A 20,801-nucleotide genomic window follows, 5' to 3' on the forward strand; every position below is an offset into this window, starting at 1 on the left:
GTTTTGTCTAAACTTCATCTGCAAGTGGTTCTCTAACATTCTTTGATTATTACATGCTGATCTGTGCCTAAATCCATTACACCGAGCATACCACTCATCAATCACTTTATACAATCAGATGAACCAGCTAAAGTTGGAACTCTTTACTATAATAAAACTGCATCCCTCTGTTTGAAGGAACAAGTAGAGATTAGTAAAAAAAATCCCATTGTGTGGATTTTGAACTTGTTATTGATAACATCTCAAAGCCCATAAATACAATGCACGTTTTTTCTCATTCACCTCAAAAGCCAAACCTCATATGTTATTTGTGAGCTGAATCAGCCAACCAAATCAATTAATGTGTATTCTTTTGAAAATAACTAGTGTTCCTATGAAAATGCTTTATCTACATGATATTTAAATCAGAGTTGTCTGCACTGTAAGAACATTTGTTTCTATATTCATTTTTGGCACTAGTTTTAAAGACTTGTACAGAGTAGACTTGGTGAAGCAATTCATTAGCTAGTTGTCAATAAAAAATATATATAAATATATATTATATATATATATATATATCTGTGTGTGATATATGATAACTCCAAATTGAACAACCAACAAAAACGAACCACTTGTTGTTTACTGACTTGCTGGCTAAAGAAACGGGTTGAGACATATTCTGAAATGTACCCAACAAAAGCAAATGGGTCTAAAGAGAAAAGTAACAGACTGGTCAAATTACGCAAAGCTATGCAAGGCTGAAAGATCTTTCATATTAATCTTTCGTAAGTTGAAGGAAAATTTATATCAAAATACATTTCATAACTTGAGAATGTTGTATGGAGAGTCTTTTGGAAGTACAGGTTCCAGTGTATTCAGACAGCCGCGTGATTTCAAGTTACTGTTTTAAATCAGAGCGAACATTTTCATCTGTCATTAGTGCTGTTTTTCTGAATCAATAACTCTTGAATATGAAATAAAAAAACTATTTTTATTGTAAATTCTCAAAATGCTTGTCTTAAGAAACAATAAGGAACAGCTTAATCATTATAGCTATTAAAATATTTGTATAAAATGGATACTAATTATTGGAATAAATTGTGACAATTCACGAATAGACATTGGTCAGCGGCATAGCCACTTGACTGTCCTTTTGGTGTAAGTGTGTCAAAGTTACTTGTGTTGCTTCTGTCTGATTGCTGCTAACTTTCATACTCGGTGTAATTCGCTCCTTCAATTTCCTTAAGCAGCTCCATCCAATCAGATTGCCAATAACAATAAATACTCCCTGAAGTTCAACATATACTTGCACTGCTGACCACACAGGGTCAAATGCAATTGCCAAAGGTAATAAAATCCAGCCCAACCCTAATAGCAAAGATATTTTCAAGCATGAAACTGCTTTTCTAATAAAACGATTTTTATCCTTACTAGATCCAATATTTCCACTTTTTGTGACTTTGGCCATAATGATAATTCCAGCTATAATATTAAATAACATTAATGCATATGCTGGACCTAAGAATAACGCATAAAGAACAATAATTTCTCCTATGAAACATAAAAATTCGGAGTCCAACACTCCATCTTCAAAAGCCTCAATATCTGTTCTAGAGAGAATGTAGGTTATAATCACGCAAAGGAGCGGGAAGCCGAAAGAATAAAGAGTGTAGAACAACATTTGCCATTTTGATTCGCGGTGCACTGAGAGTGTATGTAGCGTTTTGAGAATACTTATGGTCAAAGAGTTACTCCAAGTAAGGGAAGCCAAGAAAAAGAACTGCGTAAGATATCCTACGAGGCTGCAGCCAATCACGTCATCAGGAGAAGGAGTGACTATAAAAGCGAAAGAAATCGAAGCTCCAAAGATTGAGACGAGAAGGCCAACCATCATTTTATCAGCGATGGTAAATCTATTCCTTTTAGTTACTGCTAAGAAGATGAGGTAGAGTATGATAGATGTCAGGGATAGGCCTATGAAAGCGTACTCATAATCAGCAAACTCGCCTCTTTGTGATTTTCTAGTCCTCGTAACATTAACAATGTCCTTTACCTGCAACATACAAATGTATGTTTAGAGTCTACCTGCAACATACGTGCAGAAGCATAGGTTTACCAATGCTTTGCAATTCACCTTTATATTCATATTAGAAATTTACATGTGGCATATGTAAATATATTACACATTTATCCGCAATCTATTGTGCATTACTGAGACATACAACATTTTAAGCTTTTCTTAACATTGCTTCAAAGTTTTTCATAAAACTTTAAAGTTTTGTTAAATTGTTTTGGTAAATCACATTGTTGAAATGCAATTATACAAGACATAAAACGATATTTAAGAGTTGCAAATACAGTGCACCCTCAGGATACAATTTTAATCTATCCCACGGTTGGCATCGTTTGGTGCAAAACTTGTACGAAGGGGTATAAAAACCATAACAATTATATAATGCAAGCATACATTGGTAAAAATCTTCAACACTTTCATACAATTACTGTACATATTAAAAATTAGTAACAAAATAATATTTTAACTTTAGTAGCTATACCGTTGCTTGCAGTAACTTTAGTATATTTAGTGCAGTTATTGGTTATCATCTGCATTAAAATATAAAGTTGCATTGTGCTGTGTGCAGTGAGTACCATAAAGAGTTCTTACCTTCAAGACAGGCATGCATTTAATATAAACTTTGAATTCACTTTAAGTGAGTTTAGCTTACTACACACACTCTTAAAGCTAAGTCTTACTATATATTTTTAACTATTCTACTTAATTTCAATATTTTATTACTAAAATTTAAATGCATATCAGTTTTCAACTTGGTTTTCAATAGAACTTTAGCCGGTTTCATTAAAACTTTTTTCAAACTAATCCGGCAAAAAACCCGAAAGATGCTGCTTTCGTAACGAAGTGAATTTTGGTAGCAGGTTAAGAGAAGTTGTCTGATCGCTGACCTTTGGTTTGAAGGGATGGCGATTCCAACTTTGATATTGGTTTTAAAAGGGAAATATTTCCATTTTACGCATGAGAACTTCTGAAGTAAGAGAAATTGTTCATCGTGTCTCTTTCAGGCATTGTAAAAATGTTTTCAACAAACAGCGTTTCAGTGTCCTTGTTATTTTGACGTACACAATAAGCACACCTACTGCCAAATTTCAACTCTGGCAAAAAATTTGTTGAATTACATGTAGTATAGTAAAATAAGATTTGCATGGTGAGAAGAAAAAATCATCATGGTACACTTTGTAAGGTTAAAAACTCGTATAACAGTGTAAATGTATCCTGATGGTGCACTGTAGCCCTACTTGTTAAAGTAGATAGAGTTGCTAGGCATCAAATAGGTGGAATACAGCTATTTTATAGTAATAGGTTTGCCAGAACTTACAAAGATTTTGCCAGGGGCTAGTATGATATCATTATATCGGCTGCCACTGTTGTTCCCAATAACGGTTTTATCAGGACAAAATAAATACGTTTCATTGGTTGCTCTAACCCATGTTTCTGCAGTCTTCACCACACCAGCAGGGTTCTTACGAGCGTTATCATCAGCGAGAAATCCTCGGACAACCTGAGGAGGTGCGATTGAAGTAGAGATTGTCTGAAAGCTAAATGAGGTATAATGAATTCGTGGAGCCGGGGTAGGATTAATTCCAGCAATTCCAAAGGACCCGAATGTTGTAGTTGTTAAAAAGCACGCAATAGTTACTCCTGGGCATAAAAACTCAAAACTAGGATTTATTGCTGAAGTTGAAAGTTCTTTTTCATGACTACACTCGCTATCAAATGGCACTGAAATGCACGTATCATTAAGTGACAGGGACAGACTCCCCCAATCTGCGCTTATTTCGCTATCAAAATTCTGGCACTGCTCATTATCATCAGTTTTGCACTTTCCACAACAGATTCCAGAGTCAAATGAGAATCGCACAGAAGTTTTTGAAGCCCACTCTTGTCCAGCCTCTTGTAATTTAGTAATTGATAGAGACGCACGAGATGGCAATGTGGCATTTGGCAAGATTATCGCTGAGTCATCATAGGTTCCAAGATGGCAGATATAGCAGTAGAAGTTTCTGTAGGTAGTCGAGTCTGAATATACAAATGAGGCTGGTTTAGTTTTGCAGTCTTGATTTATCTTCCAACCTTCGAATATTTTGGGACAGGAGGAGACAAATTCCACATTGAGAATACATGGATAGTAAAAGATGTTATACTGAGGTGGTGGAATATACTTCTGGAACTCGCAGAGGCCTCTGAAATGAGAATAGCAATTTTTTATATATATATATATATACATGTGTATATATATATATATATATATATATATATATATATATATATATATATATATATATATATATATATATATATATATATATATATACATGTGTATATATATATTTATATATATATACACATATTTATATATATATATATTTATATATATATATATATATATACATGTATATATATATATAGATCAAGAGCAATCAAAACTTATTGACAAAACCAAAATTTGTAGATCACTTGGAGCAAAAATATAGTCTATTGAGAAAAAGGATGCTCTTTTTATGAAACTATACCTATTTATTAAAAGGAATTTATTTTTAGATAAAAATAGGTCAGTTGTAGTATCTTCTTAACTTTTTCATTTCAACAATGATAAACAATATTTTCAGCTGGTAGACATTACAGTAAATGATGAGCTAAAATGTAATAACACAATTTTATGTTACATTCTTGCTGTAATTTTTATTCTGTTGTGAAAATCTCCAAATTGGAATGTAGTAAATAGAAATTTTCTTTGAGCAAAAAATCAAAAAGAAAATTTTCAAACGTAAACGCTAACATAATACGATAATATATTAATAACACCAAAAAAAATCAGAAATCTTTCTTAAAACATAATTTGGAAACAGAGGTAATCTAATTTTACGCAAAGCAATCCACAACTATGTACAGCATTTGTGAAGGATCTCTTAATTAACTGTTATTGGATGTGTTCATTAGAGCACATCAAAATTGATTTCAATTAGGAAAATCAATTCTTAATGATTTGTCATTTATTTTCTGTCATTTCATTACAACTGAACTTTTTCATTTTCATGAAAACTGAAGCACTATCATTGGCTAACTAATGCCAAAAAGAAATGTTTTGCTTATGTATCTTTGCTATTTACTCATTTTTAAGTAACACAGACAGCTAAGTTAAACACCGAACTTTCAAAAAGAATGCTCGTTATAACTATATTTACCTTATTTGACAGTTTAAGCTTTTTTCAAATAGTTGAACTAATTTCAGTATTAAAATAATCAGTTTAAAGTGGTTTATACTTACCTAATCTCTCCTGATTCTTCAGGGCAGTTCATCAAAGCATCCCAAAACACAACATCTGATGCATTGTTGCATTGAGCACAGTAAACATTCTTGTACCTACAGGTATTACATCACTATTATTGACAGTATACATTCCTGTACTTGCAGGTGTTGCACTTCTTTTATTGACAGCAAACATTCTTATACCCACAGGTATTATACCGGTATTATTGACATTGAACATTCTTGTACCTGCAGGTATTATACCGTTATTATTGACTTTACACATTCTTGTACCTGCAGGTGTTACACCTCTGTTATTGACAGCAAAAATTATGTACATGTAACAGCAGGTATAACACCACCATTGCTGACACTGAACATGTTTGTACCTGCAGTTGTTACACTGCCAGCTTTTGTGATACTGCTGTGCATTAAAAGAATGTTTCACCAGTTATCATTTAAAATTCAACTGAAGAACAGAAAGTTTGAATTTTACTCCACCATCTGACAGCTTCCAGTTGTGATTTATTCAAATTATCTTCCACAGTTTGCACAGTTATATATGTAAATTATTACAGTTTATAGATTGAACTTGGCTGAGATATACCTAATAACTATATGTTTTTTTGTATTTTACGCAAATCTATCCTTTCCATTCTAAACTAGTAAAAATTTTACTCAATCTGCAAACCGAGCTATAACGAGAGTAACGATTAATTTTACTAATAGCTTTATAGCTGGATAAAATTTTTTATTTCGAAAATCTTGCCTAAAATTTGGATAGTTTGTCAAGTCTTTCCAACTTTCTCAAATTATAGTGTGTCAATATAACATCCTAGCTATTATCAAAAATTATAAAAAAGTTTTTAGATCCGGCTATTGGTCCATAAAATATTCACAATTTTATGACGTCTCATCGGGATGCAAATGCATGTGACAAAAATACAACATGATAGTCATAAGGCACTAATGAACTTGGCAGCACAGCATGATGTGACACTATGCTTACTGATTTGCATGAACATAATACACTGTTTTGGTGCTTTTGTATACTTTTCTTAATCTTTCTTATCTTGTTTCTACTCCCCAGTCATGTTGTAATAGTAATATATGACACTACTGACTGTTGTTTTCAGTTTTTCTTCCTGCTATTTGCAAAGCGCTGAGTAACCTTTCCCTTCTTTTAATTTAGGTGGCACATTTTTCGAAACCCTTTTTGAAATGGCATATGTTAACTGTACCGGTAACGTATTATACCAGGTAGTCTGCACAGGTATTATACCAGGTAGTCTGCACAGGTATTATACCAGGTAGTCTGCACAGGTATTATAGTACTTTATTCCTAATCCAATCTAAGTAAAACAATTATGGTTTAGTTGATGCACAGAAACTAACAACATATCCTTTATTAAACTAAAAAAGGTTTAAATCTAATAAAATTGCATCAATAAACAGATGCAGCAGTCTATAAATAAATCTACATTTATTGAAAGATATTTAAAATTTACTTACTGATTCCACTAACTAAAATTAGTAACACTTGTGACTTGTTAAATTTTTGATAACTAACATTTGAAACACTAATAATAAATATTTTACCAAATATGAACGATAAATATTTACTAATAACTTTTGTAATTTAAGCCTAGGAGTTGATATTTTAATGTAGGATTGTACTATATTAGTTAATAATATTATAGATACTATTTATATTGTTTCATCATATTTATAAATAGTATTAAAATTATCATTTAGATAACAAATGTAAATGGCAAGTTAAAATTGAATAAGCAATGGATATAACATAATAGATAATTATGTATTACTATACTATAGTAATAATGAATGTGAGATATTTGTTAGATGTAGATTTTATCTATTCAGCCCACATTTTAGGTGAGTTGTTGGGCAAGCCGTGCTAGTTGGATGATGGCCTTAATTCTTCTATTTTTAATGCAGCTCATAGCGTCCTGCCATCCCCTTGGCAGTGTCTGCTCGGGCTGCCACTTTTAAGGCAGCCTTCTGCTGTGCTTTGAGCTTTTTGTATTCAGAAATCAGGAAAACGAAGCTTACCTTCGTTTGTGACTCTTAGTTTGATGCCTGACCCAGAAACCGTTTTTTGAGACGGTGTATGGGCCAGGCCTTCCGCTTCAAAGAAAAGCTTCCAATTGTTTCCCCAAGTAGGAGCCGACTTTTCATCATTTGTAGTCTTGGTCGGGGAAAATTTGGTGTTCTCTCCTTTATGTTTTTGCCTATATTTTTCCAACTCTTGTGCACAGTCGTAAACTGGCTGGCCTCGACTTTACCCTTGTTTATGCCACTGTCATAGACAGAGTCATATACCTTACCTCCGTCTATGGCTTTGTCATACACGGAGGTAAGGTCTATGACTCTGTCTATGAAAGCGTCATAGATAGGGGTAAGGTCGAGGCCAGCCAGTCTATAACTCTGCACAAGGGTTAGAGGAATGTAGGCAAAAACATAAAGAAGAGACCCCCAAATCCTTTCCAACCAATACTCCAAAGTCGGCTACTTCTTGGAAGAACAATTGGAAGCCTGTTTTAGAAGTGGCAGGCCTGACTCCTATACCATCTCAGGAAACCCGCTCAATAGATCAACAGGTCTGTCTTGGACCTCGAGCTACTCCACAGACAAACTTGGCTCTGCTGAAAAGCGGAGGAACCAGGGACCCCTTGCAGAGCTCCGAAAAAGCCCGGCCATGACACACGCTGTGGGTTAACCCCAGTTCACCAGTTAGTTTTTTGCTGGAAAATTGGAAGGCCGAGCTGTCCAGTTTCACTACAAATGATCACTATTTGACCAGTTGCCAGGAATTGTGTGAGATCGGCTCAAAAAAAGCGACAGCGCTAGGCTTCTGGCATACAGGACAAGGCTGCTGTTTTATGGAATCATCAGACATTTCATCTAGCTGAGAGATGAAAAAACTGAATAAATCTTTGTGGTCAACAACTGAGCTGAAATGCTATTTTAGTCATACCATTTTTAGTAGCTAACCAGTGCTCTCTAGAATTCAAGCAACCCATTGTTCGAGTGGATGGCAAGCCACTGATTTGTATGGCTAGTACAAGAGATTGCTGCAGAGCAAGTTGCAGGTGCTAAAAGGCATAGTGGTACCAGCACCAACATATATGGTTATCCATTGCCACATCACTACTAGGAACTACTGTCCCATGAGACTGATGAAGGGATTCCTTGGTGAACCACCTGTGGTAAGTAGTCTGAACCAACTTTGGCCAAAGGGCCAGGTGATTTACCTCGACAGGTCAACCGTTGACTCTTAGGTATGGGGTTGTCATTGGCATGTACGCCGGGGTAAAGATCTAACAGATTTATAAGGAGAACCTCTTGCCATGGAACCCAACCAGCATCCAACAGGTAGAGTGCCACCCAACCTAAAAGGTCTATTTTAAGCAGCTCAACCTAACTGTCTGGAACCAGGCAAGGCACTGGAGTTGGCTGCACTACAGATTTGCTATGCTATTATGTTTAGTATGGGGAATGAGAATGTAAGAAGCACCTCTGAGGTGGAACATTCTTTTCTACCCAAGCAAGGGATGTAGCCCAATCAGCAGCCCTTCACTGACTGAGACCGATACTGAGACTGATACAAGCCCTGCTCCAGAAAGGTCTCATTGAGCCCACAAAAGTAGAGGCAGTATGGAAAAGGCTGACTCCCTGAAAAATTAAAGAGCTCTAGGGATTCTGGGAACTTTCAGATACTACTAGTAGTGCATTCAGAACTTTGCAACAGTAGCTTACCTTGGTGGACAGACAAGGAACAGACAGCCTTCGACTGCCTAAAGAGCAGCATCACCTTCACACTAACCTCGGGCTATCCTGACCATAGCAGGGGTATATCCGAGATACCTATGCCGGCGGGCGCAGTGTAAGAGTTGTGCTCTGCCAAATGCAGGAAGGTAGAGAAAGGGTTATTGCCTTTTACCACAATACTCTGAAATCGCTGAAATCCAACTACTGCGTCACACGGCAAAATATTTTGGCTGTGATCAAGGCTGTAAAGCACTTAAGGCCTTCTTTGTACATTCAGTAAGTTCTCTTATAGACCAGTCACACACTCCTGTGTTGGTTGCGTAGGAAGAACCCTTCAATTCAAGTAGCTCGATGGCTGAAAATACTGACAAAGCTCCGATACAAATTAGAACAAAAAATGACAAAAACATGGAAATCCAAATGGTCTGACTAGGCAAACCTGCAAAGACTACTGCAAATGTGAAAGCATTGAACAGAGAGAGGGGGGCTCATCCCAGAAGGATTTGGCTAAGGAAGAATTCAAACAGTCAATTTCGTAGATACTAGCTGATTGCCCAAAAGGGACGCCCGCCTCAAGTGAGGTCAGATTGAACTTGGGCAATGTTGCACATTTGAGAACGCCTGACGGTAGCCCATATGAGACTCCTATCTTAAAGGTGGCTGGATTGAACCTGAGCACTGAGGGCGGTTTCGTGAAAATGCCCTGTCCAACAACTAACCCAGTGACGCAGGGGTGACTCAACACTCATCACAGCACAAATGATTGCTAGAAACGTCAGCCAAAGAGGTGAGGTGGCCAAGTTACTGGCCCCAGTCACGGGCCTATAACAACTATGTACCAAGCCAGTCAGATAAAGTACTGGATGCTTGAGTGTTCCCTATAACCAGTCAGGATAAAACACTATTTTCCTTCTAACTCTACAAAAAACTACTATGTGACTGACACATGCCCTAGCATACTTTAGAGCAGGAAAGACAGCAACCCTCCTCCAGATTACTTGCTAATAGCTAGATATGACAACTACAGTCAAAAAGCTAGTAGAAAGCTGCAAAGTGTGACAGGCCGCCAAACATGGTGGAACCAGGACAGCCAAAGAAAAGCAAAGGCCATATGCAATGCAGACCTTGGCAAATGGTAGTCGTTGATTTGGTCAGATTGCTCTCTACTAACTTGAGAAGCAACAAGTGAATATCTATACTCACAGATAATTTCATGCGGTGGCAGATGCCTTAGGCCCGTCAGATGCCACACCGCAAGTAGTGACAAACGCGCTCAATGAGAGAGTGTTCTGCTATCTGGGATTACCATAGAAAATCTACCCAGACAGGGGAATGTTCGGACGCCAGCTGATGACTGAACCATGCCAACTCTGGAACGTGGGTAAAACACGCACCATTCCGTACCACTCATAGACAACTGTGATGGTGGAGTGGAACAACCACAAACTGGGAGACTCACAGCAAGTGTGACTGCTTGCTAAAAAACAGAACAAATAGAACACAGTGCTTCCTCAGCTGGTGAGGTCACACTGAGGTACCCTCTCTTTACAACCAAAAAATAGCCAATCTGCTAAAGCTGAGACGAGATCTGAGGTTGCCGAGCTCGATGGAAAATTACCCCTATCGACCGAGTTTTTTCTGACCAGCCAGCACACAGTAAGAGTCAAGCGAAGACTTAAAACTGGGCATGAGGTCCTCTGACAAAGCCAAATAGGAGTCTAACAAAAAAAAACTAGGCAAAGCCTCTTCTGTATGCACCTACCCACTGGGTCTAGCTCACAAACAATGCAGGCAAAGGGACACAACCCTAAGCTACAAACAAAATTTTTAGGACCATACCAAATCTTTAAAACCTGGGTAAACCACATGTTTTTGGTTGAAGCAAGAACAGTCTTCCATACAGAGAGGCTTGGCTAAAGTCCTACTACGCTTGCCCGGAAAAGGGAAGGCAGACCCCGGCAACCCTAGAGCTTAACAGGATCTTAACATAAAATGGTCTGATCAGGCCCACAATGAAAGAGCTCATTAGAACTTCCACCGACACAAATTATCTCCCAGCCATGAGTATCCCCACTAGATCTGAAAAAAAAACCAGCCGAGAAAAATGCAAAAGAAAATGAAAAGAGAGTGACTTCTCCTTAAAGCTGATAGAATAGAAAAAAACTCAGCTCGAAACGCCTTTGGCTAAACCAATCCGGTACAATCCTATGCTAGCCTGAGCCACTAGAAAACCAGATCTAAATGAAGCCTGAACATGTCACTCTGTCGATGAAGAATTACGGTGTAGTGATACACCAAAGAACTGCCCGCTAGTCTAAGACGAAATCTATTACTTACAGCACGGAAGTCAACACTAAGCCTGGTCATAGTTGGCTCTCTTGTGATGAGAATTAGAGATGTCGGTGCCAATGGGAAGGGGGATTTTAAATTAGTGCTTTTGACTTTATTTGTGCTTATTTGACTTTCAATGGGTTTTCATGCTTTGAATAAATTTAGAGTTGGGCACTGCCAATTAATTCACATCTTTCCAAAAAGTTGGAGTTGCACTTTATCGATTTTTCCCAGACTAGCGATGTACTACCCAAAACCGAAATTGTTATAGTAGACTTGATTTTAGGTCACGATCACTTTTCAATTTAGGTTTCATACACTTGTTGCACTAACTCAGCCACAATTTCTGTTGAGCATTTTCTATTTTTGTGGCTGCTCTGAATATATTACCAAACAGCAACATAACTTACTACTTGCTATACAGTTATTATTTCAGAGGTCGCATGAACGATAGTCTCTTTTATGATGGTGAATTCTATAATGAATTGAATACAAAACAGTCTCTCTTTGCAAACAAAATGGAAGTGTGATATTGACAACATGGCTAATGTATGTAGTTAAAAAAAACAAAAATATATTACAGGAGGTGGTAACTACAAACCATAAGTAAAAAAAAGTAATTACCTCATCATTGTCATGAGAACAATTTGTCACAGGCAATAGTACTTAAAATATATCAATGTGGTAGTGTGATGGAATGCGCTGAATTTTTTCCCTTTGCGGAGAGAGCTTCACTGAGTATTATCGACTCAAATCTAGCCAAAGTGAGCATTTCTATGACGTTGAATATTAGTCTCACGGCAAATGCCTCCGCAAAAATTTGGTAAGCAAAATGACGTTAACTTTGTTCGAGTACGACAGCTAGCGGGACTAGTAGCTCAACCGTTAGCAGGAAGACTACTAATATAACCACTGGTACAATTACTAATTTAACTTTTAGTCTAACTCTTGAGACACTATGTATATGTACTAGCCTAAATATATATAAATTACTTCCTCAGCTACTAACCTAACTATCAGTTGCACTGCTAGCCAATCCACTAGTTTTATTACTAGCCAAGCTACATAGCCTACAAGTATGCATCTTGTTAGGTTGATGTTTATATCTGTCAGCTAGAAATGCATGAAGCGCAAAGCAACTTTTACTAATAGCATTTCAATCAGCTTTATAATATACAAAACTCTGTTCACTATATTGCAAGATTTTGTATCTCAACATGTTTGCTCACTGGCAATCGCTTGAAATTCAAAGTAAAGCATACACAAGTTGAACAATGTATCAAAATTCCTAAATTGTGACCTAGCTCTGGTCAATTGTTTCATATTAAAGGTGATAATCATGTAACACAAAGCACTTTCAGGATTTATGAGTTAATAATAAGCAGTAATTAATCTGCATACTTTCCTGAAGAGTTTGTGGCAACAACTACTTACGTTAGTCCATTAGAGAGGTCTGACACAAGCCAACCTGTCAAGTCCCATTCTTGGTTTGATCCACTTGTACAGAGAGTATTAAATGGTGATAAACTATCTGGACATGAATCTATCACAACTTGACCATTGTAGTCTAGATTGAAGATGTTATAACAACTCCATTGCGATTGGGAAAAAGGAGCAATTGAAAGGCCACCAGGGAGTAATGGAGCGTCAAAGCAGCAATCGCCAAAGTAATGGCACCTTTGGTCACAACTGTCAATAGATAAAGCAGCTACGGTCAAGTTAAATGATATATTTGTTTATAGAAGATATCTGCAAATGAAAACTGTAGACTGAAGACTTAGTCTGCAGAGTTTCTCTCTGTTTATGTACTGTATTATCAAAGCTGACCCATTACATATATTCCAAATCACAGTTGCTTTGGCATCAAACTTATAAACTAAGAATACATTAGTGATACTACTTTACTGCTATAGAAGACTATTTGTAGACCCGTAAGCATCAAAGATAACTTTAGGACACCGCCTAAAGTTGTCACAAAAAAGCGTTATATTTGAGGGTTAATTTCATCCAGTTGAAAATACAACTAGGCAAATTAAAGATTGTAACATAAATTGGTATGCAATTTTATAGTTCCCAAATTCACCGCTGCAGGGACATGTAACACAAAATGTACACATATTTTCGAATACATTGTGCCAACAAGACTACGCTGTATTATATTATAATCAAACCTTTACATACAAAGCTTAGTTACTTCATGTTAGTTTTTGTCAATATGAGTAAAGATTTGCTCATTTTTACAAGAGAAAGTACTTCTATAAATATGAGAAAATACTCATCTTTATGGGAGTATTTCAGGAATATATTTAATCTCAAAATAGTGAATATATTTTGATATATTTATATCTCAAATTAGAAACCATACTCATATTGTGTATTGGAAACTACCTTTATATCTCATAATGGAAACTATATTTATATTGTGTATTAAAAATATATTTAATGAAGATTACATTTATATCTTGTAATGGAAACTGTACTTATATTTCATATTGGAAATTATATTGACATTGCAGATAGAAAAGTTCATAAGTAAAATGTAAAAATATGAAATGTCTCTTTTTGACGTTATGTCTCTTTTTTTTCAAAACACAATCTTACATTTAACTAACAAAGAAGTACTTTCGATACAACTATGGGACGGAAGCAAAAAGTGATTACCAACACAACACAACTTCTCTTTACACTTTCTTTCAAGTAATGAATAAAAACTATCAGAGCAAGATTGCAAGATTAAGATGAATGATAAGATGAGTGATTTATAAATTTGACTTACTTGCAGTTCTTGATTGGCTCATCACTTTCACATGTGCTCAAAATTTTAGCCAACAAAGAGTCAGCCCAGAGGAAACTTCTGTTAAGGGTAATATCAGTATCGTAAATGTAGCGGTCTATGCTGGTACAATTGTTGTACAGATCTTGTACTCTGCCTGTGCCACAACCTGGCAGGGCGCATTCTCCCTCCTTTGGATACGCAATAAACTCTCCACAAACTCTGCTGAGATTGCTCTTACACAAGATACTTCCTAGGTTCCAGAAAGGCTCTTCTTCACCTGCACATGAAACGCAACCAGATGATCTCTCAATCTTACATTTTTTGGTTAAGCCACATTGAGTATTTTCAAAATGCTGAGGAATTTCATTGAGCACCAATTCATTCAGATGTAAGTACCGTTGTTGTTTGAAACCGAAGTTAAATGCTGGGAAATAGATTGTTTCATATGAAATGCGGATTGACAATATTTGACTTGGCAGGCCACCATGCCTGCACCTGAGCTAATTGTCTGCCTTTCAGCATATCAATTGTTGTGCACATTCTTACTCTTTGTGCTATATCAGAAAACCTGACAGCGCCTTAGGACACTCGAGACCGCCAGGGTAAATGTCTACTGTAGTTAAAATCATGTCTGTCTGTCTGTCCATTGATCTGTCAGAAGCCAGGGTTAAAGGTTGGGATAAAACTGATTTTGACTGTACTGGAACTTTTATTATTTAGTTTGATCAACCGACACTCTTAAACCTGTGCCTACAGACCACTTTTCAACATGTCTGGAATAACTATGTAGGTACTTAGTCTCAAACCTTTATCGGCAGACCTGATGATTTCTCACACCTCACTACAGTGCCAGGATACTAACTGAAAACAATTTCCTAAAGTACTTGAGCACACTATAGATGAAAGGTTTTATAAATGTGTGTAGATATAAATATACTAGCTGGAGACCCGGCATTGCATGGGTAATAAAAATGTTTCATACATAAATTTACTTTTAATCAACACATTTCCCTTCAACATTTACCAATTCGACTTTAAAGGCAGGTGTTTGTCTATATCTGTTTACTGTGTGTATGTCCGTGTAATTTGTACCGCGCCGGCTGCAGTGCCTACTACGGATCTATACTAGTTGCAATAGTTTTGTTGGGTATATGAGTTTAAGAATTTTTCTGCACTTATGGCACACACTTTTCTTCTGCTATGGCTTTAAAGATTTTCTTCTGGTTTGGCTTTACGAATAGCGCTAGCTATGGTGTTTAGGGTAAAGGTATGAAAGATTGACATGCATTCAAAGTATGGCCAAATCGATTCTATCGTACAGCTAATTGGACAGTGTAGTGCAATAGATAAATGGATGTCTCTAGAACGGGAGGCTGTGAGTTCAAATCTAGCTCGCAGTAAAGATCTCATTCTTAAAACTATTGCTATAGCTTGACAAACGGAAGTACAGACAGTTTGACAAATGGACAGATGAAAACATTGAGATTTATCTATATAGATATAAAAATATCATATATACACATAAATATATATACATGTATATATACATGTATATATACATGTATATATATTTATGCGTATATATGATATTTTTATATCTATATAGATAAATCTCAATGTTATGTGTGTACGTGTGTATTTGCATATGTACATATGCTTGTATGTGCATATGTAAATATATATATTATATCTATATATATGTGCATATGTACATATATATATATATATATATATATATATATATATATATGTATATATATATACGACTACACTGGTACCTCTCAATATTAATACAAATGAAAATATGCGATATCGTACTGTCTTTGTCTGACCAAACGAAAAAAAAATGTTGAGGCTCTTTCTACGGAGATAATACAATTGTTCGCGTGAAAAGAATTGGCATTGACCACGGATATAGCAATTGAACCTCACAAAAAAACCTAAAATAGAAGTTCAAGAAAACACCAAAAAACACTATGTTTCATAGAGGTAATAGAATTCATCGAGTTTCAAATAATACAACATTTACCGTGTGCCTACGCTATACGGTATATGATAGTGCTCTTGATAAATACGCCTTATATAGCTCAGTGGTAAAGCGCATGTAATCAAAACTTGGGTTGCAATCTCTATGAGTTCAAATCCATTATATTGCTGAATTTTTAATTCCAAGATTTTAATGGCTATAGCTAGACATATACACAGAAACACACACCAATGCTGAGAAACATATATATAAATTTATGGTACATATGTTTTTACTGTATATATGTATTTACTGTATATCTGTATCTGTAACTCCATCTATATACACAGATCTCAAAGTTTGTCATTGTCTGCCGTTCGGTCTATCCAGCTATAGCAATTAGTATCTAGCAATGACAAATCCGTATCGCAAAAGATTTGATCTTGAAACTTTCCTGTTCACCAGGTAATAACCTAACCGATTAAGCTACGCGAAAGGTAGTGAATCTACTGGACGATGTGAGTTTTTATCCAGGTTAAAATATGCACACAACTCTGCTTTACACAACATCACTAGAGCTTGTTCTGATAGCTCTTATCAGTGAGTTTAACAATACGGATACTGTCATACTCAAATTAGCTATTGGCAATGTGCCAGGCTAATGGCAATGGCAGACAACTACATTACCTGCTACTGTTTATAAGCTTTTTTTATGCCTGACATAAAAAACTGAATGCCTGGCATTGCACACTCTGCACACTCGTGCAATGCCAAGCATTCGGTTAGTATACAAATAGATGTTGAAAAGTCTGACTATAATTATATGACCAAAAGCTTTGCAAAGCCTTCTTTAAAGTACTATTACTACTACTACTTTAAAGATGGCTTTTGCGACAAGACAAACAAGAAGTGCTCAACTGAACAAACATTCTCACGTTGGTCTGAAGGTAGAGGATAATACTGCAAAATATCATCATTGGTTACTCCGGTGAGATTTCTTTCAAAAGTAAGTGGAATACGAAAGTTGGAATCATCAAACTCCGTTTCATTTTGAGGGATATGTACTATTGGTTGAACATTCATCAGCAGGAGACCTGTTAAAACAAAAAGACCTCAGTGTTAAAACCTTCATCCATGTCAGCAACCATCTTCCACATTTTAACAAAAGCAAACACAGGAAAAACAAAATTTAAGACTTTGTATACTTTTTTCATGTTGTTCATTGTTTGCTTGAGCTGGTTCGTCAGTTGATCATTGTTTGGTCATTAATGGTGTATCCTGATCATAATTATAGTCACCCGACTGTCTACATTAGTTTTTGAGACTCAATTTTTGGGATAGATTCTAGTTGATGACTCTCTAGCTGCATTGTCTGGCTGTCTTGTTTCTGGTGGTCACGCAATTGTTTGATTTGTCCAGCTTTGGTCAGTTAATAAATGCAAGATCGCTTTTTTATTTTAATGAAGTTGTAATTTGCTTACTTTTTTGGCGATTTTTAGTGGTAAGCAACCTTACCATTTAAAGAAGAACTTTTTAATACATTTTATATCAGTTTACGGTTTCTATGCAGCAGCAGTACTACATGCTATAATATACTTCTGCAGAACATATATTATCATGCAATTTATTGAAATTTTATAAGCTTCAGACAATTAGCATTAATTGTTTGTATTACTACTCTTTCGATTATCATTATCAATATTACAGTATCCACCAATTGCTCATAGTAGTATCTTATTAACAGTGTCCAACTTTTTTAATGAAATTTTGTTGCAGTTTTGAGAGTTGGTTGATGTAATACAAAAAATCAGATCAGCTGAAAAACGCTCAAAAAATGACCCACAAGTTAACAAAAACCGGTACTGCTGCTAAATAGAATTCATGTTGTACAACAGGTAAACTTCTAAAAGTGTGTTGTAGTTTTTTCCAACCAAGTACTGCTAAATTGCAAGGTTTTTGTTGACTTCTGTTACGACTGGATGGAAATTAAATACATCTTTAAAGAGAGTAAACTTGCCCACCATTTTTTGCAACATTAGAAAAGGTAAGTTTTATGCCCATATCCATATCTGTATATATATTTCTCAAAGTATGTCTGTCGTATGTGTGTAGGTTTTCCGGCTATAGCTATTATTAGAACAGCTGAGCTGGACAACAATACAGACTCAAAGTCAGGGCTTACCGTCATTGGAAGCCTAACCTTATTAACTAGCTTAGTGGAATTTTACATTTGCAATATGCCAGGCTACTAGCTTGAAAGGTACAGTTGTTTGAGAAAGTTTTAAAACCTTTACAGTTGTTTTTATTTTTCTCTTAATTTATTTCAACTACACGACACACTTCTTTCATAATATAAAGTTTGAAAGTTAGAATGGCAAATGTTGTTATATGTTAAATACAAATCAATTTTCTGTCCAAAGACTTTTCTATTACACGGGCAACGTCGAGTGGCTCTGCTAGTAAGTGTATAAGGTATTATTGAAAGTTTTTGTGCACTTTGAATCTATTTCTTGAAAGTTTTGTTTGTATTTTCATTGTAGGTCAAATGTGTGTATAGCTTTTGATTCACAGTTGATTTTCTAGAGCACTTTATACTGGCACAGGAAAGTACAAAAAGCTGAATAACAAGTGTTGGCAGGTTTAAAAAGAATTAAGTTTAAAATACTTCTTCATCAAATCTGGAGAGAAAACATTGCGTGTTGTTTGCAGCAAAACAAACAGTGGCATTACTAAAAGACTACAGTCTTCATATCCATTATCAAAGTGAACACCAAAGTAACTGTGACAGCTAGAATGAAAACTATGTTATGAGAAAACTATGTTAAAGCTGTCTATTGATTTTAAAAATCAATATTCACAGTCTTTAAAATTAGAATGAAACTGAAACAAGGACCATTTAAAAATTGCTTATATTTTTGCTAACATGCCTAGAAATATACAGATGCTGAAGTGGTAAAAGACTGTTCAAGGGTTTGGCCTCTAATAGACAATTAGAATGATGTTTTACTTTATCGCGCCTACCTTCAGAATCAAAGACCTCTCTTTCTAATACTGTGGGACTTTGGTTTTTCCAGCACTTTTTGCAGAAGACATTCTTATATGATCCATATCGACAAGGGTACCGGTCAAACAATGTTTGATTTAGACAGACTTCATTGGTAGGTCCTCTAACGCACAACTCCTTGAGGTCTCCTTCAGGATAGTCAACAGGACAGTGAGCCACATAATTTCCACAGCCTTCATGGTGAATTCCCAAACTAGTTGGAAGAGCTCTTTTCCAGCAGAGCCTATATTTAATGATAGTGAAAGAACCACATCTCCTATATTTTGCAAACCAGGATACACTTTTTCTTTGTGCCAATCAAATAAATCAAGGCTCATTTAACATGACAGGGCTTTCAGATCTTACAATGCCTTTGTGTAGCCACATAAATGTGACTGCAAAAGAAGCAGATCCAGTTTTGTGAAAACGCAATTGAAAAAAAGCTTTATATTTCAGTGCATATAAACTCAGTAGCCGTACGTTATGGTGCAAACATACAACATGGTTTTCTTGTGAACATCATGAGGCGCATGGAGATATTGCTGGCATGTGCCTAAAAACACTTGAGCGGTTCACTAGCAAACGGTAACGTGGGCATGCTCAAAAAACTGCCAATACAATTCTATATCACTAGTTTCTTTGGAGTTGTTAATAAACTAAAGTCAATATGGCGCCTTTTAGGCAACGACGTAAACATTTTTCGATTTGGTTGTTAGGCCTATCTCACTTTCACTAATTGTACACTTCAAGAAGACATAAAAAGTAAATTTTGTATTTTAACAAAAATTTTTTACAATTTTTATATATAGTTTATTTTATAGTAGTCGTTTATTTTTAATATAATAATCATTTATCATTCTCAAGATGGTCAACCTGAGCTATGATTAACTCCTAAATGTTGGTTTTCAACTGGGTCTCTTTATAATTTGTGTCTGTTGTGTTATACAGGATTGAGTGTGCTCTTATTAACTAGTCTTATTAACTACTTTAGTAACAAAGTGGCAAAATGTTGTTGCTGGGCGTTGGTAAACATCGATACGAAAAACTTTCAGTCATATACTGTATTGCACTATGGGAACAACTAACCAATCGAAATACATCTTGCGCAATAAAGCTGTGTGAAAGAGTGTTTAGCAATTTCGTTCTGCATTAGCTCGCTGAGCGAGTTCTAGCGCAGATTAGTGCCATGCAGCGCTATATCACACTAAATCTCGCCTAGTGTGTTTGTACCTTTAAGCTTATAACGTACAGACAAAGAGTGGACCATGTATTTTTAAAAATACTTGGCAGCCAGAAGAAGTTTTTTAAACGTTCTGTTACTGTTTAATTATAATTACTAGTGATATTTAAGTAAGGGTATACGATGTATTAATACTTTGTTTCAAAATTCTTTGTTGAAAGGTAATTTGGTATCTCTAATAAGCTATTGCAAGCCCATTTGCAAAAAACACTACCATTTCAATCCTATATTCGTGCACTTTGCAATGAGCATAATTCACTCACACTTTAACTGTCGCATCACAATGATTTGACCTCTATTAATATAGTTCTGTAAATAAGCTTCAAACAAATGTAAGGGAGTAACAAGGT

General features: G+C 35.8%; 1 protein-coding gene across 1 annotated transcript in view; it reads right to left on the minus strand.

The window, feature by feature from the left end:
• Window positions 1–951: 951 nt before the first annotated feature.
• The window catches only part of LOC137406912 (uncharacterized), a 28,592-nt gene continuing 8,742 nt past the window's right edge, over window positions 952–20,801 (minus strand). The window contains exons 4-10 of the mRNA XM_068093515.1: window positions 19,190–19,455; window positions 17,104–17,262; window positions 14,203–14,479; window positions 12,861–13,115; window positions 5,322–5,417; window positions 3,372–4,236; window positions 952–2,032 (exon numbers count right to left, since the gene is read on the minus strand). Of these exons, the coding sequence (XP_067949616.1) occupies window positions 1,088–2,032; window positions 3,372–4,236; window positions 5,322–5,417; window positions 12,861–13,115; window positions 14,203–14,479; window positions 17,104–17,262; window positions 19,190–19,455 (2,863 nt within the window). The 3' untranslated portion in view covers window positions 952–1,087. The remainder of the gene's footprint in view (window positions 2,033–3,371; window positions 4,237–5,321; window positions 5,418–12,860; window positions 13,116–14,202; window positions 14,480–17,103; window positions 17,263–19,189; window positions 19,456–20,801) is intronic.

This window comes from Watersipora subatra, chromosome 10, assembly GCF_963576615.1.
Source record: "Watersipora subatra chromosome 10, tzWatSuba1.1, whole genome shotgun sequence".
NCBI lineage: Eukaryota > Metazoa > Bryozoa > Gymnolaemata > Cheilostomatida > Watersiporidae > Watersipora > Watersipora subatra.